Raw genomic sequence first — 25,368 nt, forward strand, 5'->3', positions numbered from 1 at the left:
CTAACCTGGTCCACCAATCTGTTAGACTGCAGTGGAAAGTGAATAGCTGGTGGAGGGAAGTGTTTGTGCCAACTCCTTTTTTACTGACAGGTTTATAACACATCGCCACCTGAAACTGTGAACGTCATTGGAAGGTTTACTTACGGTTTAACAGTTTCTGAAGAGAGAAGTCGGTATAACACTCTTGGCGGTACGGGTAAATGAACAGTACTCATTTTTCCCCCCATTGTATAAGTTATTTCTCTTTCATGTTAGACTACAACATTATTTTATGTTAGAACATGACTTGTATTGATCCTTAGCTTTACAAGTAATATATCTTTACATGGACACTTTAAATGGTATTTAACTGGCTGACAAAAGACATGGCAACACGTTCTCAGCTAGTATGGGCTGCCTTTTAACCAGAGGTTAAACCTTGACCTTATTCTGTAACCATGGGCAATCAGTAACTGGCGAGGTGTTGCACGGAACACATGAGTTCTCAACTGTTCTCGTATATAACTGTGTTTTAAAGTGGATGACTTCATGTAAAGTAAGCCAAGAAGCATGAGCTAATATATTGACAAATGATAAATTAGACATTGACAAATGATATTTTTGATCGTAGGTAAATCCTGGAAAATGCACTGTGTCTTATGAATGTCCTATCTTAGCAACTTCGTTTAGACACTTCTCAAAAATATAGTTATACTACGTCTTCATGGAAGGTCTTACCTTAAAAGCTTAGTCGGGCAAAACTTGTTCTATCAGGTCATGGTTGTCATTTTCTACTGAATACTTTACTTATACTTTACGTTGGTTTCGGTGGATTTCTAGCCCAACAGCTTGGTAAACAGGCTTTACATTCTCGAAAATGCGTATATTAAAATGGTGGTCAGCATGATATTGAGCATATCAAACTTGTGATTACTTGTTGTTTGTGCAATATGGGAAGGAAGTTTTTTCTTGACTCATGTGGCCCCTTCTGTTAGCCTTGTATGTATATGTCGTAACATCATGCAGAAAATATCTGCTTACGCCAGGTATCTGCATATCGACCAACCCACAGCCTCATCGGAAAGGCGAGGAAGTCAAAACTAAAACCCTTTATTAGGGCCCGAAAAAGGGAGATCAAAATAAGAAATATCAATAAAGTGACTAAGCAACAGAAAATGTTAGTGAACAGGTTTCATAGCGATTACTGTTTGCTGCGGACTGTCCCTTACAAGTGCCCCCCACAGGACTAGTCTTTGGGGGTCCGTAATATGCCAACCCTTCGCCAGGGTATGCGTCCGCTCTCAGGGGCCCTGCCGGCCTTACAGGGGAGGACGAACATCTGGGTTGGTTGTGAGCCGGCTGCCTGACCGAGACTAACCCCAGAGGCCCCCCATAGATTGGTTTCCTCGCAGCAGATGATGATAACCTCTGCACTCTCTCCAAGTCACTAGCATCGTCGAACCGGTCCATGGAGCAAGTTCTTGGTACACTTTACGTAAACGGAGCACCGGAAGGAGTAACCATGTAAGGGTTTTCCTTCCTGCCGATGCTGTTGACGTCACGTACGATTTTTTAATTTTAACCTAAGTTGCTCTTTCTGCAAGCTGAAACCAGCTTGCCATATATATATATTTTTTTTTACGGTTTACAGATAAAGCGGGTGATAGTATTCTATTCATGAAAAATCAGTATTTTATTCAACAACCGATTTTTCAAGGTAAAATGTTTATTTTTCATTCTTCTTTATTAGCCAAGACGATACGTCTGAAATCCCTAAACCAAGGTCTCATCATTAACGATATATATATATATATATATATATATATATATATATATATATATATATATATATATATATATAGTCACTTCCGCGTGAGACCCGGTCGATTTCTCTGTACTGAAAGTACCCAGCTGTTTTTTTTTTTTTTGTTTCGTTTTCTGTCCTGATCGTTCCTGTTTTCTTTGCCATGCATGTCCGGGTTCGTTAGACTTCATATGATTTTTAACACACACGGAATCTTAAAAAGATTCGATCAAGGGAGGGATTACATACCCTTTCTCTTTGCTTCAGTTTCCTTCCCTGACACCACGTATCCGTTACTTGACTCTGGATTGGGTCAGCTGAAAGCATGGTTACAGTGTCGATAGAATGAACACTGAAATATCGAAAGTAATTGATATATGTATAGCTATTCTTTTTCCATTAATGTAAGCGCGTGAGAGCTATGTTGAAGTAATTTTCCCGTGTTTCATCATCGAACATGCTGCACTTGTCAAGTGTAACATCAGCAGTAGAGACATGCCTTTGCATGAAAATAAGTATAATGTTCGTGCTTAACCTGGCGCCTGACATCAGGAATAGGAAAGCCCCAACGCCCTCAGCATCTGATAACGCTGAGCTATAGAGCTTAGACAAGATAATCCGTGTCCATCTGTCGGTGTGGCAATCATAATATATTGCAAACGACTTGAAACATATTTTCTCTTATTATGAGTGTACATTATTTCGAATATCATTGTGGAGAACACCATATGGATGTTAGATCGTATGATGTGAAAACGGGACAAAAAATATTTAAGACAAGTATACTGTGAAGGCTTCAGCGCTGGACTGATGTGGTGCCATTGCCCTATTATCATAAGTTTTCTTTGTACCAAGTTTTTCTGCGAGATACGCAAATCCATTAATGGGTGTGTTGGCTTATCTTGAAGAGCAGTACCGAGATAAGTTATCACGACTGTCTTGTACTGTTTCTTCTGGATCAGCCAGAGCGATAAGAATTCTATAGGGTATGCGAGTCTGATATCTTCAACGGCTGTGAGTGTCCATCATACGCTAGTGTGGTTAAGGACCACTTTATTCAGAGGATAAAATGGTTCGTGGCTATATTTAAAACGTGGTTTTTGAGTTCACATATTCTCTATCTGCATTACCAATCGAGTAGAGCAATTTATGTTACCCATTAAACTACTGCAATCGAACATACCATGACTTAAAGTCATCACGCATGCTGAAGATGTGTATGAGAAATAGTGATACGTGGGAGCAGGTGATTTAGGGCTGTGTTGGTATCTTGTGTGTTGCACGTAGTGAGACAACAAATGCTTTTTAATTATATTAAGGGATGGTGTGTGTATAACCACACATATATCTTTACTTTTTTGAGGCGAGGATCCTTGTATATAATGAGTCACGAAACTGCTGTCTTTAAGGAGAGAGGGTGTTTAAAGCTAAGGTCCCAAAACGGTAAATTTCGAAGAGATCAGCGGTGATCAGAATATCGTTTACATGTTCAAAATACAGGCAATTTTCACGTAATATGTAAATGAAATGGTTTGTTAGTGCTATCACTGAGAAGTGTGATGTGCAGAGCCGAAATTACACCCACAGATGCCCAGAGGCAACTGAGACCGTGAGGACCCATGCAGTGGGCAGTTTGGGCCCTTCAAGTGGTAACCCAATTTTTTCCGAGGTTCGAAGGCCACACAAAACCGGTCCGGGTGCCTGCCGCATGCGCCCTCTGGTTGGGAACCCTTGTGAGCTGCAGCCTAAACAGTTCATTGTTACCCAATGAAAAGAAGCCGAGAAGCGAGACTATAGCTTATGAGTGCTGTTTACCTACGCTGCTCAAGTAACGTTGGAAATGTACTGCAACCGCGTTACTACAAGCAAAAGTACTGATAAGAGAATATCACGACAGTTGTAAAGGCTAAAGGGTGTGGGCCATGAAGAATATCCTTTCTATGCCTTGTATTACATAGTCATGATAATGTAATTCAGCTTACATCCATTAGCAGAAAAAATCAGCTAAATGATAAAATACTTTCATTTTAGGGGCCGCTGAAGGGTGGGAGCCATGGAGCTATCTGTCCTCCCTCTGTTGTACTTTAAATATCCATGAGCAAACCTGCTTACATCCATGAGCAAACATCATTCACATTGTTAAGCTTAGTCCTAGTCGTACCCAAAGGTGACTTGCCCGAGCCCTGTCAAGGTCGTACCAAATCGTGGGTAACAACTTTCTAGCATGGGGCTCTAGTCTCAAAGTTGTTTTAACAGCAAAATCGGTTGTCGTATTAACGTAATAGCGTTACAAATTAGCCGTGACTACGTGTGGTGGACGTACTGTGGGGCTTGTGAAGTGGCGCCCGCCCAGTGTTACACACACTCAAGTGGCGAGCCCTGTTATTCCTGGTTCACAGGACTAGCTTTCTCTTCATCATTTAGTCAGTACACTTTTTACACGAGAGCACTCATTCCAAGAATGCAATTCCTAGCATCAGTCATGAAACTGGTGCTGGGAGTAGTTCGTATTCGAAGATTGTATCTCGAACCATCTTACTGTTGAAATTGAAATTACGATGCAGCTAGATGTAGACGTGAGATTAGAAACTTGCTCTACCCTTGGTAACAGCAGCCACGAATTGTATTTGATGTGTGATATCCTGCTGACTACTTTTCACGAATTGTATTTGATGTGCGCCTTCCTTGTGACCACACTATTCATATAACACCACGTTACAACTTAGGATACGTCATAAATCACAAACGAGGGAATATTGTAATGCACAAGCTGTGGGACTGAGTTATGGAAACCAATATCCTGTTTATCTTTCATGTAGCACATGTGGTGGTTAACTTTTAGAAATGGGACCAGTTTTCGGCTTCAATATATTTAAATGAGGCAATGGTCGTTTCTAAGAATATCTTCGAAGATGGTGCAGTAGTCAATTCCACCTAAATTCCATAACCGAATGATTGTACATTAAAACGAATAAAGGTGGCTGCTAGTGTACTGTCAGGCAGGGCCCGGTAGATATGGGTATATCTCACACCATTGTTTTACCTTATGCCTAAGTGTTTAATGCTTATGAGTAAGCCCCAGTTAACGATTGGGATACATTCCATGGACGCAAGACTGAAATGTTTTATTATTTTTTCCCCATACCCATGAATAAAAGCTAATTACATTCCTTGGGATCTATGTAAAATTTTCTGACAAAAACGACTAAAGTTGATATACATAACATAATAATACAGGCAAGAATGAAAATGTTACTTGAATGTTGAGTACAGTTTGAGTAAAATGAACACTTACCACACAGATATAGAAGCCAGTACATGTAAGTGGTTCATTCAAGGTGGATGAATGAGTTGGATTGTCTGCTGATGAAATTGGGTGTCGTCTCTTATTCCTTCCCTTACTGCTTTTGATGAATATTGTGACATTTTGCCTATTGCCTCTACCCTTCTGTGTATGGTCATTGTCCTTATGGTCGTGGGAGAGAAACTATGTCCTTTCCCTATGTCGGCACTTCATGTTGACCAGTATGCTGATGGTTCACCACCTGTAGTTTCACCTCACTTATGACCTTTTTCTCTCTATTTTCTTCACAGTACTCACTCTTATCACTTCGTACGTGTTACTGACTGATACATAAGGGGTTGCACACGTTAATCACGATGAAAATCAAGCTTAAAATGTGCGTAGACATTGTTGGTACAAGGAAACTTGAGGGTGGCGCGCTTCGAGCGCACTCTAGGTTATATTTACACTACGGCACAAAGTACTTTTCTTGGCGTCAAATTCAAATTCGACTTTGTAATCTCACGACTTTAGCGCCTTAAAAGTGGGTCAGTTCCCGTTCCATGATTGAAAGACGGCATTACAGCAAAGCATCTTTAAAACGAATGACATTATACTTCTGCCTATAAAAAAGAAACTAAGAAATAATGGAGCATTAAGGTCAATAATAGATTTTTATTAAACATATCTCTTTCATTGTGATTGCACCTGGTACCATGGAGACAAAATTAGAGGAGGAATGCCTAACTCCAAAGACTTCTGGCATGGTGACTAGCATCTTGCTAATAATGTTCTGAAATCACAATACATTTAAGTGTAATTTACATCACAGTTCTGATTATTTGTACACAGAGGCAAGTACGGGAATTTGGCTTTGCATCTATCAACTCTTTCCAGATGTCACTGGTTTAAATTGAAACTTTCTAAATTGGGTGACTCACATGGTGAAAATTTACTTGTGATATTCTGATGGCTATAAAAAGAGATACTGTACAATCCACCTTACAAGACTTTTGAGTCAAATAGCTGGCTACCTAAAGGAACTGTATGCCTTGTAAAAGCTAATTACCATCTTTTCTAATTCAGACATCATGTTATTAAAGACATTGGATTTAATTTTACTGGCAACCTGTCATCAAAAACATCGCATTCCCTTTCTAAGGCACAATCAGTTTTGCTTGTCTTTTTGCACCTATATTTACATTATCACAAAGAACTGAACACTCTCTTCTTACAGGATTATGACTGAAGCATAAATAACCCTCTGGTCAAATTCTTCAATAACTGACTGGAGAAACAAAACATTCCACTGGAAGTAAGGAGTTTTAGGGTAATTTTACTGGACTGGTGAACACAAGCTTCAGAAGGCTTTAGAGGATTATTCAAGATGCCCTCAGCAATTCCCAGTTACAGCAGAAAACCTACTGTCCATTCCAAAATATATCAGTTTATCAACTGCCGTTTAGTGCGAGATGGATGTATCATCAAGGAAGACTTGTGGTTTAGAGATGGCAAGATTATCAATCCAGAACCTGTTTTCTTTGAGGAACGAGTTCTAGCAGATGTAACAGTGGACTGTCATGATGCACTCATATGTCCAGGCTTTATTGACATTCAAATAAATGGTAAGAGTTCTTATACTATTTATGTATTTTGAAATTAATATTTTTCTTCCAGTGTGTGCATTTAAAATCTGTTTTAGATTGTATACCATAATATTTTTCTTTCATGTTATTCATGAGTAATTAATATTCCATTTGACACAATTCCCATTTTAAGCAATCATGTATGAGAAAGCATGACACTGTTAAAAGGAAGAATTTCTTCTCTATGCCCTGCTTTTATTGATATTTCTCTTTCATTTTGTTCATTCTACATTATTGCACAAGGCTTGTTTATGTGTACCATCTTACTCCTGCATTGCAACAATAATTTTTTACATGCCAGTCATATATTTTTTATTCTTTTACTCTTGCTCACCTCAAACTGAAGTACCTGTTGTTATTTCACATCTTAGGATGCCCATATTTTTATAATTGTCACATACTTTATCAAGTAAAAAGTAAAACAGCTTCCCATATGTGAATATGAAACTAACGTACAATATTGGGGAAGTTTAGTACTGCAGTTATGAGATGCGTAAAACAGTGGATATGGTCAGTAAAGATTCTGTGTGTGCCACTCATCCATAATTTTTCAGTACAGCTACACAAAGATACAAGTAACCTCTGTTACTGGAATAGATACACTCATGAAAAGTTAGCCAGGGAGGGAAATTCTGTTCAGTGAAACCTGTTTTCCCAGACTCCCAATTTAATTGGAGATGAATCCCTGCAGAAGAATTTCACTTCAGGATATCATAAAATCAGTCTTAAAAAGGCAGGACACTTTTTTGAAACATAATTTTGATGTCAGATGAATTATTAATACTGTAGGAATAAAGCTCAAAATGAAAATGTTTTCAACACATCAGAAACTACAACTTTCACTGCTTCAGTGGTTTTGCAGGGAGATACGAGAGTTAGTGGGAAGAAGAGGGAGAGACAGTAGGATAATGTGCCTTACCCTGTGACTTATTTTTTTTTCTTTGGTATATACTGTACTGTAGTAAGACATGTTGATTAAGACACATGACATGGGTTTGAAGATATCTTTGAATGATGTTCCCTGGTTGTACGCTCCTGATTTACTCTATTGAGTTGGGATTGGAGTACACTACTGTGATGTAGTTTACAGGGCTGATGGTCTGTTTATTATTATTATTGTTTATTCATTATTAAGTAAACAAGCTTTGATGATTTTTATTTGTATCACTCATTACAAGTGAGTTGTACTAGACAAGTGCTTTAATTTCTAATTTCATGGGAATAATGTTATTGCAGGAGGATTTGGATATGACTTCTCATCAGATGTGGATAATATAGAGGAAGCAGTTTCATCAGTTGCTAAGGGAATTCTGTCAGCAGGTGTTACTTCTTTTTGCCCCACCATTGTCACGTCCCCAAGCTCTGTTTACCGTGAGGTAATGTGCCCTTGTGCTATTATATTGACAAATGAAGGATAAGAGAATAACTACATTGACTCATAGAGAGTAGATCAACTGTGATGTTTGTGAGCTGTTTAGTAAAAGTTCTCATGAACAAGATTGCTAAACAGAAGTAATGTAGCCATGACCACTCCAAATGCTGTCACACAGGAATTTGATAAAAGTGTCTGTAAAGAAAAATCTTTTCACAAAACAAAAAATATATATTTCACTCCATCATGATATGTATCAAATACATCATTCCATTCCTTATCAGACTTTGCTGTACAGTGTTTCTTTGCTCTGTTAGCTAATACCAAAACTAAAGAAGAAGGAAGGAGGACGTGAAGGTGCAGGTGTGCTTGGCATTCATCTGGAGGGTCCTTTCATCAGCCCAGAGAAGAAGGGTGCTCATCCCTTACAGTTTATACAAGGGGTTGAAGAGGTAATGCTTCCATTACTATGAGTTGTAGTTCTTTTATAGGGACTTGAAACATGTAATATCATTTAGATTTCTTTATGAGTAGGTATCTTTTTACTTACGATGTTCTCACATGCATTGCTGACTTCTCTCACAAATGTTTCATAATGTTTATCTTTAATTTTTTACATGGAGAATGTTGGTTAGTCTGCTTACATTCAGTATCCTATTTCCTGTTTACTGCCTTGACTGATTTAAGCTGTCCTTCAACTCAACATTCACAGCATATCTTGTGGCCCTCTTTACTGTAATTGATGCTGTTTAGCTCATATATCATCCAAAAGTTTTTGCAAAATATATTTGGTTTCCATACACCAAGTCTCATGTGTAAGACAGCCTTTTTTACATTCTTTCTTCTTGCTGTTCTTTGGTGTCAGTTCTTCCCATTGCTATATCTCACAAATATACTCCTGTCACTGTTGACTTTCCTAATACATCAGTCCTGGAATAATATGTTATGAAAATATGCACTAATTATAAAGTGGAATGACAAAGTTAGAGAGTGTGTTAGTACTGTAAGAGAAAAGCAGATATGGAGTAATGAGATTAGATGTGTTGTGACCACAGATTTTGGAGATATTTCTTTGTTGCCTTTTTATTTCCATACTTGTTTGCCATTTCCCATGTAGAAAGGAAACACCAGCAACAAACAAAGAACACCTTCATTTACTCGCATCCACTCCATAGCACTCTTGTATTATGCACCTAAAGCAGAGTCAACCTAACCACGGCCAAGCCCCACATACTTTTCCATGGTTCTCCCTGACTGCTTCATATGCTTTCATTCAGCCCATTGACTGTAGTCATCCCAAATATAACACTGCTCCAGTTTGCTCTATCCCATGCAAATCTCATAATCCCATGCACATCTCATACCCTCCCATATGTTAAAGCCCAGATCTTTAAAAGAATCTTTCACTCTATCCATCCGCCTCCTCATTTTTATCCTTGTTTCCTCCACTTCTAGCATGCATAACATCTTAATCGACCTCTTCCCACTCATCCTCTCCAAATGTCCAAACCATTAAAGCACACTCATTACTTGTACAGTCATTTCTTATTTCATCAACCCTCCTCACACCACATATTACTTCCAACATATCTACCCTCCTCTTTACTTTATGATCAAGAGTCCATGCTTTGGCATCTGTATAGTATAAAAGTGGCAACTGTACCATCAATCATATCCATCCTTTCCCTCACAGACAGTGGCCTCTGTTACCATAATCTACTCCCAGGTATCTAAAACATTCCACTTCCTCCAGGTTCTTTCCATTCAACACCATACTGCCCTATTAAACTTAATGACATTACTTTTATTCCATGTACTTTCAAATTTCTCCTTTCACACACTCTTTCAGACTCAAAAACCAGCTTCTAAAGTTACTCAAATTTGCCACTAGAGCCATTAGCAAATAGCAACTGATTCACCTCCCTGGCAGCCCCAGTCCCGACAGAACTCTCTTTAAGCATCTTGGACTCAACTCCCTCACCATCCCACTCATGAACAGATTACACAGTTGTGGTGACATCACACATCCTTGTCACAGACTTACTTTTCTCCTGGAACTACTCACCTTCCTATCTTCCTTTTCTCACACATACCTTACTCTTCTTAATAATGATGTATAGGGAATTAGGTATGTAACAGTGATGCTCAAGTCTCATTATCAAATAAACTTTTGGTAAATTTTGCAGTTTCAAAATATTGCTGATGTGTATGCATACTTTAAAAGTTTCAATATATTGTATTGATGTAAATCCTTTCTCTTCTGTTGTACAGGCTTATTGTCAATGTTATTCTTATACTTTTACACTGAATTTTTAATAGCTTTTGACAGATGAAATATATATAAACCATTTGTAATTCTCTGTATCTTTCAGGGTGTTAGTAAAGTTAATGATGTGTATGGCCAACTTGATAATGTAGCGATGGTAACCATTGCACCTGAGCTTGCTGGAGTTGCAGATGTAATAGCCTACTTGGCTAGTCAGGGTGTTGTTGTGTCAGTTGGTAAGTTGATTTCTTATATTTTTTTCCCCCCCATCTCTTGCTGAGTGCTGATATTCATCATTACTGTACATCTACTGATTAACTTACAAGCAAAAATGTCATCCTTTACACTGGCCATAAATAGTTTTATGTAAGAGTTACTGATAGAATTTTCTATATACAAGACACAGATTTTATGCATTTACTCCATCCTTTAGGTCACTCCAATGGCAACCTAGAAGATGGGGAGGAGGCAGTTAACAGTGGAGCATCCTTTATTACCCACTTGTTCAATGCCATGTTGCCGGTGAGTCACAATATGTTGTTCATTACACATAATTCTTCATGTGTAGCACCTTCATCATGCTGTTCTTTGACATATTCATTGCATCTCTAAATCTAATGTACATGTCTACTGTGCTTTGCAAATCTAAAGACTTGATAAATGATGCTAACTAAAACATGTCATGACCACACATACATGAGTATGTTCCAAAAACACTCACTTTTCCCTCACTTTATCATGATATTCTTTTTATGTGTTCATCTTTATATTCTTACAGTGATAAGTCCTTGCTGAATATTTTTTGGGAGTATGGGTGATGTAAAGAGAGAGAGAACAGCACTGGGAAAGGCATGATCCATATGACAGTGGTCAAAGTCAGACTTTAAGTAACAGTTAATTGCAGAAGACTTTAGTAAAGAAAAGAATAAGTAAATGCAGCCTGTAATTGTAAAGAAAACACAAGGGACATTTAACCGTAAGTCATATTTCAACATATCTTCATGCTTAAAAAAATGTTAGTCATGTTGCACTGCAATGTAGAATAATTTTGAACACTAACATGTCGATAACCATTTATGTGTACTTTCTGGGAATCTTTTTTTCATATTATATCTATATTCTCTCAAATGAAATTTTTGGAACATTATTTTCAAGCTATGAAAGTATCTTAACCATGGTACTCTGGGGTGGTTTTCACGTAAAATCAGCAAATATTTTTGTTTCAGACCTTTTAAGTACAAAATCAGTTTCTCCAGAGCTTAATCACAATATGTTAGAGGCTTGTGCAGATTTGGATGAGAAAACTGTTGTTGAGTATCATTTCATAATATTGTGTATACATAGTTAGATAAATTGGTGGCTTGACTGCTAGAGACATCTCACCGCCATGAAAACTGATTTGTGTGTTTGAGCAAAAATTATAGCCAAAAGTGTCTTGAATTTGATGGTTTCTTGCATAAAATCATAAAGAACTAGAAATCTTTCATATCCACAGGAAAACAGACTCTTGGGCATCTATTACAGTGTAGTATGGGAGTTGTGTATCTTCACACCATATTTTCTCAAGACTTTCTTTTTGGCAACTGGACACCTCCAGAAGGCTGCACCTCAGTTCCTCTGCAAGACTTTTTGTTTATCCTGTAATCACTGTCAGTTTATAGCTAGATAAGCAGAAACTTTCAAAGGATGCTTCTTCTTGTACAGTTCCATCATCGAGATCCTGGGTTGGTTGGGTTGCTAACAAGTCGCCTCATCTCTCATCCTGTCTTCTATGGGATCATTGCTGATGGAATACACACTCATCCAGCTGCACTCAGGATTGCCCATCGCACACATCCAGAGGGTATGTATCTTGTATTTGTAGAGTTATCCTAATTTATTCTCATATATTTTCAGGTTTTTAAATCTCATTTTTGGACAGGTATGAAGATTTGGAGAGATGGACTAGTGATGTGACTTGACAATAAGTTAAGCAAGCTCATGATGTTAGAGATAAAGAGGGAAATGTTTCCCTTTTGTCAATCCCAAGGGCTACCTCTTTTACAAAATATGTAGATACCAGTACTTAATATCATTATACACAGAGGTAATTTCATTTTGAGATGACCTAACTCGGGGTTGTAATGCCCTCTTTCCTTAGTTCAACCATACATTAACTACACTTCACTCATAGAAGCACAGTATAGAACTGATTTTAAGCTTGTTTGAAGATTATGAATAATAGGTGAATATATGGAGGTCATCCATGTGTTATTACATTATTTTGTAATTCATGCATTTATCAATGAGTCCACTGATCCTGTGTTTATATTTTACTGGATTCACTGTTTGCATTAACAGGTCTAGTGCTTGTAACAGATGCCATGGCAGCCATGGGTTTGGGTGAGGGTGAGCATCAAATTGGACAAATGAAAGTAAAGGTGGAGGGGAAACGAGCACAACTAGTAGGAACTGATACTCTTGCAGGCTCCATAGTGACTATGGATGACTGTGTTAGACATTTTATTCATGATGCAGGTAACTCATTTCTCTTTTAATTATCGTACATCTCGATACATTCATTTTATGATGCAAGCTAGAGTTTATTATTTTCTATTGTTGTGTCCATAATTTTTTTGATTTTCTTTATATTGTGATATTGCAGTGATTTAGACTGAGGCTGTTTTATGTAATACATGCATAAACATATTAAGTGCTAAAGTTGGACAGATCATTCTCAAGCTGTGTTCACTAACTATATTAATTTCCACTTCAGGTGTAAGCTTAGTTGAAGGGATAGAAGCAGCCTCTCTTCACCCAGCAAGGGTTATGGGCATCAGTCATTGCAAGGGTTCTCTAGATTTTGATACAGATGCTGACTTTCTCTTTGTGTCAGATAAAGGACCAATAAAAATTCTCAACACATTCATTGCTGGAGAATGTGTATACAGTGCTCCTGATGCCCCACATCTTACCTTCAATCACCGTAAATATTCTACAGAGAAATAGCCACTAGTATGTTAATGTAGACTAAGTACTGTAGATGGATTTTGTTAAAATGTTATATCATATTCTGCAAGTGTTATCTAAATATTAAGTAATCCTTTGTCCACAACAACACCCAATAACAATACTGTGTAAACTTTTGTTGTTTGGTTTTTTACCATCATGTTAACCAAAGTCTTATCGTCATATAAGTGTCTGATCCACAAAAAATAATTGGATTCCTTTTATAAAAAGTGCATTATGATTACTCTTAATGCTTAAACAGCAGTCAGTATTCCCTCTCATCTTCATTCTCATGTGTGCAAGAAACAAAAAAAATGTATTCATCATAAAATGATAGATTTGAGCATGAAAGAATGATAAATACACAAAAATAGCATAAAAACACACAAACACATCGTATACATACCTTTGTCTTGGAATGTTGAAATGGGAGTAAGAGAGAAGAGCCAACATGTTTGGTGCAATTTTTTCTCACAAAAGAATGATGGAAATAGTAGTATGGTCTGTTAGTTTCTTATCACCTTTTGTCACACTTCACACTGATTTCTTTCCAAAGGCAACTGCGACCCAAGGCTACACTACTTCTAAAAGCAGTTAGATATGAAGTGGTTACATGAAAACCATGGAAATAAGTGTGGGAATTGCACTGGCTCCATGTACTGCACTTCAACCACACCAATTAACAGAAAATGGAGTACAGTGCTTCAATGATAATAGATGGACAGGTAACTTTACTACGCTAATGCTGATTCATTAATGTACAATAACATATTAGTTGAAATGCATAGTTAAAAGGTTTATTTGTATTCTTAAGTTCTGTTTCATTATTTCAGTCATGAATGAGGAGCATTATTGCATTTAAGTACAGTAGAATTAACAAGTGCACTTTTTTAATTATATAATTTGAACTTCAAATGTTTATGAAAAAAGTTGAGCTATCTAACACTGATTTTAACACAGTTTTTATAATAAACTCAATCTTGTTTTGGAGTGCTTTCCTAAAGGCAGTGAAGGTCAGAATAAAAAAATAACTATCAAATATTTTTATGCCAAAATATTTTAAACTTAAATACTCTTAGTAGATAATATGAAAAAAAAATATATATATTTATATATAGTTCACTGCAAGACCTAATTCAAATGAAACTGTCCCACATAATACTGGTGTTATGACCTGCAAAATGGCTATTCCACACTTTCAACAATGTCTGCCACCTCTTGTAATTAAAAAGCAATAAAAGATCAACATCATAATACAATCATTTCTCACAGTTTTTATGTACAAGAATATGTAAATATGAAGGAGGCTATTTGGATATGATTAATCCCATGAATCCCTATTCAGTATTTATGTTACTGTACCTTGAATGGTCTTATTGTACACAACACCATAAAGAGCAGCATAAGGCTCCTAAGAAGTTTGCTTTCATATCATATCTTGTACATTAACTGATTGCATCTTACTGCATTAATACTGTACAGCAACTTTGCTAAGTACTTTTCCACAATAATCCAAGACAAATAATATATATTTCCCATTCTTGTACCTTTTATCACTTACTTTTCTGGTTCTTCCCTGTATTTGTTGAGGTTACCTGATTTGCTGAGGGAAATTATTTTTTTGCAGATGTTATTGTTTCCTGGAGTGCAAATATGATAAAATTACTGAATTATTTCAGCAGTGAAATGAAATGTAAAACAGTTGTCTGTTGAAAGCAGCTTTTGGGAGATGTCTCATTACTGACTTCCAAAAAAAATTTCCAAGTAGATGTAAGGTTAATCCTTAACGGACATAAAAATGATTCTTCAGAACTGCCATAAGTATATAATGCATAGATGTATACACATTCATTTGAACAAACAATGCCAGCATCATGTTCAAGAAAATGTAGAGCTATAATACACAGAAAATTTTAAAAAATTACTTATACTGAATACTGGCAATATTTTGCTGTGGTAACATAAAAACTAGGTTCAATCTAAGGGCCAGGCAAAATTAACAGGACTTTATCTTATTGGATATAAAGAGCTAATCACTTTTATCATATGAAGATCTTTGACTAATGTGACTCTCACAAAGAATGCCTCATTTCAGTAGTCACTTAACATTGTTAACTTAACTCTTGTTTGATGAATATTTCACAAAAATCAGTAGCTTCAATGGTATCACTTAATTAATGCAATGACCAGAACAACTAGACTTCTCGAGTCAGCAGAAAAAGCAACATAGGGTAAGGTGTGTGAATTTTAAGGGATATAATGAGTACTTCAGCTCTTCACAAAAGTAAATGCAAGTTTGCGACAGGCCAGATATAATGAACTGATGAATATAATATCTCTCATTGGAATATTCTTTTACAAATAAAAATTGTAAATGTATTAGGTAGATGACAATTCAGTTGCCTGTTTTGGTATTATTTTTTGTATCTTTCATTTATCTCAAGGGCTCTTTGAAACCTCCCTTTTTGCCACTGCATGATACTGTAACATTTGCAAAACTTTGTTAAATATGTAATGATTGAAGGATGAAGAGCTTTTGAGGTATAAAGGCAAGAAAATATGAAAAGGACTCTATCAATAAGAATGTCAAAGTACCTACATAAGTGACAAGCTACAAAACAAAGGGTGAGAAAGATAACAAGATGGTAGGACTAAAGAAAACTGACGGATATAACACATGTTGAATACTCCATGAGGAAGATGGCTAATATGGAATGTCCAGAAACAACATTCATTCTGCACAGAAACCTCTCATTTTCTGCTTCACTGTACATAATATTTGTTGCTATTCCTACTTGACACTATATTTCACAGATGGATATATAATTTTCCCTGCAATGTTTGAGGAAAAGTATATGTTCTACGTTTTATTGCATTCACTTCGGTAGATGCTGGGATATAACTGTTTAAAGTTAAGTAAATACCCGATTTAGAATCTAAAAAAGTTATGGAGAAGGTTATATTGAAAGGTCTAAGTGTGACTTCTAATGATGTACAACAGATGGACAGATGCATGATGATAACAAACAGAGGAATGATAACAGACAAAGCAATCCCAAAGTGTCTTCCATGTTACACTGGTGACCCAACACTAAATACCAACAGAATAAATTAAAATGTTATTCAGAACAAAGAATTTGTGCAAAAACCTCTAAATGCTCAAACCTGAGAAGAAGGAAATATAAGGAGATTTTTTTGCAATGTATGTTTAAATATTCCACCAGATTCGCATATCCCATCTTCAGTAATACTCCCAACATATCTATATTTTTGCATCAAAAAGATGATTAATACACAGTACTTCCTAACATATTAATCTAAAAGATAATATCACATGCAATACTTGCAACAGATTTTCAAAGAAGTGAAGTAAAGTATACTGAGGCAACGTGAGAATACTGTATACTACAGTGACTACTTGTTGAGAGGAATCTAGTTTCCATGTTCATATTTTCAAGCTCTATCTTTGAAATCAAAAGCATTAATATATACAGTATCACTGAAAAAGTTCTGAGTAAAAGTTGACATATTCAAAATTTCAAGAAATATAGTAAAATTACATACATCCTGAAATGTTCATAGGTTTTGCAAACAGTGATACATACTTCAGAGGTAGGAATATCTTATCAGAATTTGTTGCAGAATAGCATATCAGGCAAAGTTTGGTTAAATGAGGCATTCAACTAAATTTCAACAAGGAGTCACAGATACTAACATGTACAAAGCTGGATCCTACCAAACAAAGGATAAGGTGAACCAGTAGAGATACAGTATAAAATAAGCCAGATATTACTGACTTGGCTTCAGTTGCTTCTTAAACATAAAGAACAGTTACCACTTAAGTGATATGTAACAGAGGTGTATGATATGGATATCATATGGGGGTGCTATTGCTGCATCACTATGCAATAAATAAAGTAATATGAAAATGAACACATTCAAACACATACACATGGTCTAAGTAAGGAGTTGGTGAATACCCTCAGCTTACAGAGATATATGAAGTTTTCATGATGACAGAGAAAATGCAAGAGATGAGGCCTTCCCCAGAGGTGTAAAACCCTTTCCCCATAATATACAAACAAGTAATTACACACACACATGTATTATATATATATATTTAATTATCTTATCGAAATACCTCAGAACCCCTATTTTTGAAAAGATCCTGGTGTTACCCCAAGGCTCCTTTCTGAAAGGGTCCTGGTGTAACCCCAAAACCCCTTTTCCAGGGTCTCTTGCAACTTTAAGGCTACGCTAATCACAATGGATTTCTTCAAAGGGAAAAGTTCTGTGACAAGTACTCTTTTCATCAACCGATGATGACAGCCTCACTAAAAGTTACTTTACATTTAAAGTGTAACCTCAGATGAAGTCGGGTTTAGTGTATATATATTATGCTTTGTCGCTGTCTCCCACATCAGCAAGGTAGCACCATGAAACGGACAAAGAATGGTTCATCTACTCATACACACACACACATACATAAACGCCCATATGTATATACATACATATATACCCACACACACATACATATATACACATTTACACACTCATACTTGCTCACGTTCATTCATTCCGTCGCTACCCCATCCCCAGCGAGGTAGAGCAAAGAAAAGTGTTCAGACAACATAGGCCACATTCGTTTACACTCAATCTTTAGCTGCCATGTGTAATGCACCAAAACCACAGCTCTCGATCCACATCCAGGCCCCACAGACCTCTCCATGGTTTACCCCAGACTAGAAATCCTCCCCTCCAGTTTTTATTTTTCCAAAAGAAGGAACAGAGCAGGGGCCCAAATGAGGATTTTCCCTCCAAGGTTAAGTCCTCTGATGTTGATGCTACCTCGATAATGTGGGAAATGACGAATATGTATAAAAAAAAATCTAAGAACTTTAAACTCCAAAGGAGTCCATTATTACCCTGTTATTGGAAATAAAACATCCTTGATGGAGCAGGAGCTTTTAGAAAAAAGATCCTTGATTAACACCGGCAGAACCCTTTACACTAACCACTAAGCACACCCAAAGAGCTCTAAAATATGTTTACCTTCTCTATGGCATTTCTGGAAGCTTGAGGGCAGCATACTGCATATAGAGACGTCTTTTACAAAATTCATAAAACTCAATTTCTCTGGTAAAATTCTTTCTCACTATATCCTTGATCTTCTGTGAAACAGGAGGCTTGTAAATATTCCGGTTTATTTTGGAGAGCCTTTGCACCTCATCTGTTGAGAGGAAGAAAAAACTCCAGTTAAACTAAGACAAAACTTTAACCTGAAATATGTTCTCGTTACTATAACTATCAGTCATGCAAAAGAGGATTTGCCTATCTAAAAAAAAATCTATTGCATTAATTAAAGGCCATCTTCAGTCATGGACTTGAACTTAATTTTAGAATACATATCTAAAGGCAGATACTCACTCCAATATAGATGTCTGGCTCCTCTAAAGAACTTCGGGACATAATTTTCAAGGACAGTAAGTGTAATGTTCAGTTCCTCAAGCACACCCACTACTGCATAGTTCTTCTCAACATTCTCCTTTGCTTTTTGTAAGGCATATTCTGTGTTGAACCCACTAATGAAAGATTAGAAATTACTTTAAATTAACATCCAAAGTTCATCTAGTTTCCCCTCCTAAAGCAATGCATTTCCAAATTAATGAGGTAAATTTTAATAAAGAGCATAAAAACATGATTTATTCAAATAGACCTTCAAATATTCCAATTTGTACAAATAAAGTGAAAAATACATACGTGCATTTTTTTTCCTGTCCACAAAAGAACTCAGTAAGCTGGGCAAAATCTGGACGTTCCTGCCCTTCTTTATACTGGCATTCTTGATCCCCTTTCATGACGCAGGTTTCATAATCCTGTTGGCAAATAAAACAATGTAAGACACTGCATCTATTTTAAGTTTAGGAAAGCAAGATGAAAAAGAATGAACAGGTAGGAGTGTGTGTCTGAGAAGTTTATCTCTAAGTTGCATAAAGACAATGAACTTTAAAATGATCTACAACGGCTGAAAATATTCATACTAGTTGGATGGGACACCCAATTAGCTTTTGGAAAATCATCTCTTTGCTTTACACATAGTATTTCCAAAAAAAATTATTACCTTTCGAAGCCATACAGAAGAAGGAAGAGGCAGTTCCGGGAATGCTTGTTTGCGTTCCACAAAGTACCAAGGTGCCCTCACGTAGTAGTACCAGGATATAACTCGTTCCACTGGGTCGCGTACCATATTCACATACAATGGCTGTGTCCGGTTGAATCTAGGAAATTACCTTCAAATAGTGATCTTTCAGAAAGAATGGATTTAATCTCCAATAAATCTGTTCTTGGGTTGGTTCAATTCTATGACATGTTTATGAAACTAGTTGTCACTCATCAAATCTTGAGGGAGCTCCAGTTGGAACAGGCGTCAGGCGTCAAAGATAAAGATGAATATATAGATAGATTTTATGCATACTGTAATTTTTGTGGTGTAACACCAATACTTATTACTGCATACAACACATGAAAAATTCTGTCTAGTACAATAACAGCTGGTAGAATATATGACAATATTTACCATCATTTTGATGATTTGTATCTCAACAGGGAGAAATATGACAGTAAAGTTTTTAAAAAGGTGAAGTTTATTTTTTCCGTGCATTAAGTTGGAATTTGTCAACTGAATGCCAATGTTTCCAACATGCAAGCTTCATGGATTTATGGATTCAAAAGGTTTGATGTAAATAACAATAACTGAGAAATGGTCACATTTCACAAAGAGAATAGGACTAATGACAACTGTTTTCTTCTATTTATCTACATCTCTGATGCCTTTTCCCTTTGGGAACTCCCTCAAGGGGGTGGCCATAGCAAAGGAGCCTACATAACTGCCGCTTCTTAGCCTTTAGTGCCTTACCCTTAACAGGCCACTGGCTTAGGACAACTCTAGTGCAGTGTTTTCAGATGTTCTTATCTCATCTTTCTACCAACTACTTTTACCAAATGTGTTGCAATGTATTACTTTCACCTAATGCTCCTACCTACTACTATCTATTGCTCTTACCATTTTGCCAAAAAATTATTCAGAAAACCATTTTGAAACTGTGTGAACTTCCATCTAATCACTTATCAGAATCCACAACTGTTAAGGTAAGTATTTAGGAAGATATATACAACTGGGGAACCATTATGAAGTATTCTTTGATAGCACATTTAAAACCCAAAATCTTTCTTTGTTTTGTTTTTACCAGATGGACTTGTACAATAAACTGTGTATATGACACAGTGACTTGACATAAAACTCAATCAACATAAGGCATATCTGTCAACAATTGTCAGGTTATCAAATCATCAGTGGATAGTCATGAAATTGCAAAAATCTATCCTGTCTCTTATATAAAGAATCAAGAACTATAGCAGCATTTTTACAGAACACAATAAAAAAAAAGCCAAATTGCAAAATCTGAAGTACATCAAGAATGTACCAAAATCTCATGTGAAAGTGACACCTTCAACCTCTCAGAATCTAAGACATTGTACGACTGTGAAGCAAGACATTAATTTTTCAAGTAATGAATGTGATGGATGAATGATCACTTACATATGAGTACGGAAATCTGTTCTGTGATTAAGGGTTAAAGTACAAGCAACTTAATGCATGCAAAATAATAATCAACACTTATTCTTGGAATAAAAGATTGAAAATGCTCATGTGTTATGAGGAAGAAGCTACTTACAAAGTATACATCTGAACAACATGATACTGACGTGGTAAAGTTTATGTAGCAGACATGTTTGACGTAAACAGATGGGGGCCGGAACACATCCACTAGCTGCACAAGTCGCCTCTGGTAATACCAATATTCATATCAGTACAATGCCTCACCAGGACCCTCTCACTCACACCTTGCTAGAACTAAGAGGTATTTTACAAGAACTACCATACACGCCACTAGGATTATTAAATGGAAAGAACTAAAATTCAAGGACCACATCGAGGAAAAATAATACGATGCTGTTGGAGCAGTAGAGAAGAAAATTATTAAAGTAAAATATGACATATTATGTCTGAAGGGATACATGATAGCAAGAAAAACAGGGAACAGAAAGAGGAAGAGGAACTGGCCCTCTTAATACGGGATAACATTGTTTAAGGAAACAGCAACAATTTCCCAATTCAAATTGTGCTAACAAGAAAAGCAATCATGAGAAAGACTAGTAGTGGTGATGATATACAATCCTCTAAAAAATTGCAATAATCCAAAAAATAATTCCAAGGAAAACAAAAAAAGGGACAATCATTATGGTGCAAGAAGCAGCAAGGGAGACTGATAGTCTTGGAAAGACAATTTCCTAAAATGTACACAGAAAATTTCATGTATGAGTGCAAAAAGTAGGGGTTCAGTTCAGTAAAGAGTGGCATCTTGGGTATGAGGATTTGGGAGATGTTGAAACGAAATATATAATGTTTGAAAGATCCTATTGACAAGATGGGTGAATGTCCGGTAGAACAAAGTTCACTACTAGGTTGAGGAAGGTGGTTTGTTTAGCGTTTGTCAGTTCATTACAGTGTGAACAGGTTCTGTCAATGTGGTGTCTGCCTGGAGTCTGTGAGTATGCTGAAGCGAGAGTTGTGTGTGAGCTTTTCATTTCTGTGTGGAGTTTAGCACACAGCTGTGATATGGTTTGGTTGAGAGAGAGAGAGGGACAGAATTCAGTTTCACTATGCAGGTGGGATTGTGTGGGGTTGCTATGCATCGTGATTGCCCTGAGTATCTTCATTTAACTTTTACCTTCCTTAACAAGAATCCCTTTCTATGTGGCTTCTGTAGTGCTAAAAAAAAAAAAAAAAGGGCCAAGTCCATTGAGTGGGACCATAGATAAAGAAAACCGGAGATGGGAAGACCTATATTTTCTTTAACTTACAATGTCAAAGATTTGAAAAATACTCCTAATCTATTTTCTAAATCAACCTTTCCATGATAAATAAGTGTGTTTAAAGCATCTCTATACACCACTAATTTCATTCTTTTGTTATGAGAAAAATATACACAAATCAAAAAAGTAATCTATCCTTAATGAACTGATGTGTGTAAAGTACCTGCTCTCTCTCGGTGAGCTTGATATTTTCAACCTTCTGAGGGCGGTCCTTATGAAAGGTAAAGCCATTTTTGTAGCTCAGAACCCGGAGCAGCTCCATAGTACTCTGGCTGCCAACCTTGGGTACACGGTTAAACACCAGTGTCATCTTTTGATGGTTCACACTGTTGTTCAGAGTCATAGGGTCGATCTGTGAAGGAGCAGTTGATAAATAAACTAAGGAACGCATGTCGAGAAATTACTTAATAATTCTAACAAGCAAGTCCTTTGTCAGTCAGGTTAGTTACCGGAATTCCCTTCAAGTTCACTTGTTTATATATATTACAAATAAAAAAGGAATGCATTAATTACCATAACTGATGAAACTTTTCTTTAAACATGGTTGTAACCACATATAAGGTAAGATGTATTTGATGTATAGTGATATTAGAGAGCGGAGGAAAAGAATTCAAGGGACAGGAAATGTAATACTAAGTTAATCAAGTACAATCAAAAATAGGGTACATGACCATCGTAAAAGATGGTCAACGTTCTTCATCTTCTAGGGAATGATAACAGCCAATAACTGCTGAAGTTTTTCCTTCATTTCCTTCATTCTCTATTATAAAAGAAAATGAAAATGAGTTAATATTACCATCTCAGACACCCTTACGGGCATACCTTAGATGATAGCCTACCTTTCCTTCCATCATTCAAAATACACATAAAACTCCGTCTCGACATAAATATAAAAATTTCAGGAAATACTTACATTCCGGAATTCTTCCAAATTATATCCACCGTATCTTGAGTTCTGGTGCGATGAGTCTTCAGTGTTACCATTGTCACTCCCTGAGTCACTGTCCATAGCAGCATCTCGGTATCCTACATTGATGAAAAGGCTGGCATCATCATGAAAAATTGTGGTTTCAAAATACATCTTTTGATTAAGAGCAGAATTTTGGATCACATAAAGACCCCCCTTCCCCAACACACAAACACAAAAGTTAGATTAGATTTGATTATCCTTGATTAACCTTAACCAACCAAACGTAGCCAAGAAAAGGGCAAGTCTTCCCATGATCTGATATCATAAGGTATAAATAATGAGGTTCATACGCATTGCTGGATATGAAGAGTGCCAAATTCACAACCAAAATACTCATAAGGAGAAGGCAGGAACTAATTGAGATTAGAGAACACTATGACCAACTGTCTAAATCTGAGTATTATTTTCTTTCATCTCATTCATAAACCTAAACTGAACAAAAATAATCGAGGGACAGGATGGAGTCCTTTGAAGTGCATTCTTTGACGAGACCTGTATCGTCAAACGACGAACACCTGATGATAGCCTCAACAAAGCCACTTTTCACTTGGAGTGTAATCTCTATTTGGCAGAACCTACCAACAGTTCAACAGCCCTTTCTCATAGGCTGTTCTACGAACTGCAGTAGGGAGATGATAGACTCCTTAGGTGTAAGTTCCTAGGAGGGACTGTAATGCTTTCTTACCACAGGGAATTTAAACACGATAAGTTCCCAAGTGCACTTTTGTAGAATGATCACACCATCAGAGGAAGATACAAGAAAGAAATATAATAATCAGTTGGTATACATCGAAGAAACGTAGCTAGGACGCTATTTGGTAAACGACATTTTTGAAGTGATCATGTCGATGGAAGGCAAGAAACTAGTCTAATAGAAAACTTTTAGCAAAAGGGGGAGAGAATGGGCGTGTGTCTGTAATGTCTACGATATACGTAATGTAAAATCCTAGTCATTACTAAGGTTGTCTGATAGTGCGGCGCTGGTAAGATAGTCCGCATAAATACAGGTGTGGAAGATTACCCTGGCTATCTTGAAGAGTGAATTACCTTGAGGGTGCAGGGCTGTGGGTTGGTCGATGTGGCTGGTATACAGGTCCAGTTGGGACTGCAGGTGGTTGCTGTGGATGAACAACATGCATGTCGACATCACACTCACCACCGCCAACAGTTCGCTTACTCTGCCGAAACAATTTACTGAAGTTAAAAAAAAAAAAAATGCCTGAAACGGACGTCTTTTCTCGTGTATAACCAAAATTTGTAGTCTCTCTACAGTCATTATGACTTGCAGAGTTATAATGTTAGTTATACAATGCCCAGATGATCCTGTTAACATCTACTGGAGTGTGTATATTCTCCTCCATCTATGATTTATTACTATTTGCTTCCGAAGATGTGTTGAAATACACGAAAGCGCTTTTAGCAAATTTTCCTGCTTTGATTTTCCCTTGTGGCCTACAAATTCATATATATATATATATATATATATATATATATATATATATATATATATATATATATATATATATATATCATACAACTTTAGGCCCCTATTATGAGACTCCCACCTGCGTGGCTGTGCTTAACGCGCAGAAGCAGGGAAGGGACGGACTACCTCACAGCGGGGTTCCATGGGGACTGTACTCAATGCACATACAGTGTTATTAATTCTTGCCGAAGGTAACTTCTTGTTAGCCGTCTAATCAACTTACAGGTGAAGTCCGACAACACACACACACACACACACACACACACGGGCCACCGTAGTGCAGTACTACGATGAACTAACGTTACTGACCATGAATATCCACGGGCCCGGCCGGGGTCAGATCCACATGGCTTCGAATCCTGGGCGCGGCAGATGGCCAACACCCAACCCATGTGTTTATTCTCCCCTTGGGATTGGTCAATAAATGCACACATGGCTTAGGCCATCTTCACTCCACCATCTCCCTCCCCATCTACACCCCAGTCATTTATACCTCCCTATATGCACCTCACTATTTCTATAACCCATACCTCAACCTCTCCCTCCCTAAGTATACCTCCAACATATCCCTCTAAACATATGCCTCACCTACCTCCCTCCTCATACAAACCGCTCCCCCACCATCTCCCTCCCTACA

General features: G+C 37.0%; 2 protein-coding genes across 4 annotated transcripts in view; one reads left to right on the forward strand and one right to left on the reverse strand.

Annotated features, from left to right (window-relative positions):
• Positions 1 to 13,472, forward strand: LOC139765697 (N-acetylglucosamine-6-phosphate deacetylase). Of its 3 annotated transcripts, none has more exons than XM_071693467.1 (9): positions 1 to 196; positions 6,304 to 6,691; positions 7,949 to 8,088; positions 8,402 to 8,536; positions 10,457 to 10,586; positions 10,784 to 10,872; positions 12,055 to 12,193; positions 12,691 to 12,867; positions 13,106 to 13,472. In XM_071693467.1, exons 2-9 carry the CDS (start codon positions 6,454 to 6,456, stop codon positions 13,336 to 13,338), a joined length of 1,281 nt encoding a protein of 426 aa, XP_071549568.1. In that variant the 5' UTR covers positions 1 to 196; positions 6,304 to 6,453; the 3' UTR covers positions 13,339 to 13,472. The 3 variants fall into 3 exon arrangements, with proteins under 3 accessions (XP_071549568.1, XP_071549567.1, XP_071549569.1); XM_071693466.1 differs by having other exon boundaries at positions 1 to 190; XM_071693468.1 differs by lacking the exon at positions 1 to 196 and adding an exon at positions 2,792 to 2,855.
• A 1,038-nt stretch (positions 13,473 to 14,510) lies between these two features.
• The window catches only part of pip (heparan sulfate 2-O-sulfotransferase pipe), a 29,371-nt gene continuing 18,513 nt past the window's right edge, over positions 14,511 to 25,368 (reverse strand). Inside the window, exons 2-9 of the mRNA XM_071693469.1 lie at positions 24,293 to 24,423; positions 23,189 to 23,301; positions 22,439 to 22,627; positions 21,106 to 21,185; positions 19,460 to 19,616; positions 19,099 to 19,214; positions 18,766 to 18,920; positions 14,511 to 18,568 (exon numbers count right to left, since the gene is read on the reverse strand). Of these exons, the coding sequence (XP_071549570.1) occupies positions 18,396 to 18,568; positions 18,766 to 18,920; positions 19,099 to 19,214; positions 19,460 to 19,616; positions 21,106 to 21,185; positions 22,439 to 22,627; positions 23,189 to 23,301; positions 24,293 to 24,423 (1,114 nt within the window). The 3' untranslated portion in view covers positions 14,511 to 18,395. The remainder of the gene's footprint in view (positions 18,569 to 18,765; positions 18,921 to 19,098; positions 19,215 to 19,459; positions 19,617 to 21,105; positions 21,186 to 22,438; positions 22,628 to 23,188; positions 23,302 to 24,292; positions 24,424 to 25,368) is intronic.

This window comes from Panulirus ornatus, chromosome 55 (assembly GCF_036320965.1).
Source record: "Panulirus ornatus isolate Po-2019 chromosome 55, ASM3632096v1, whole genome shotgun sequence".
Classification (NCBI taxonomy): domain Eukaryota; kingdom Metazoa; phylum Arthropoda; class Malacostraca; order Decapoda; family Palinuridae; genus Panulirus; species Panulirus ornatus.

Coding starts and splice junctions, on each gene's coding strand:
- LOC139765697 (XM_071693467.1), top strand. CDS start 6,454: ATGCCCTCAGCAATTCCCAGTTACAGCAGAAAACCTACTGTCCATTCC. Junction 8,537..10,456: donor TTATACAAGGGGTTGAAGAG/GTAATGCTTCCA, acceptor TGTATCTTTCAG/GGTGTTAGTAAAGTTAATGA. Junction 12,868..13,105: donor ACATTTTATTCATGATGCAG/GTAACTCATTTC, acceptor TTTCCACTTCAG/GTGTAAGCTTAGTTGAAGGG.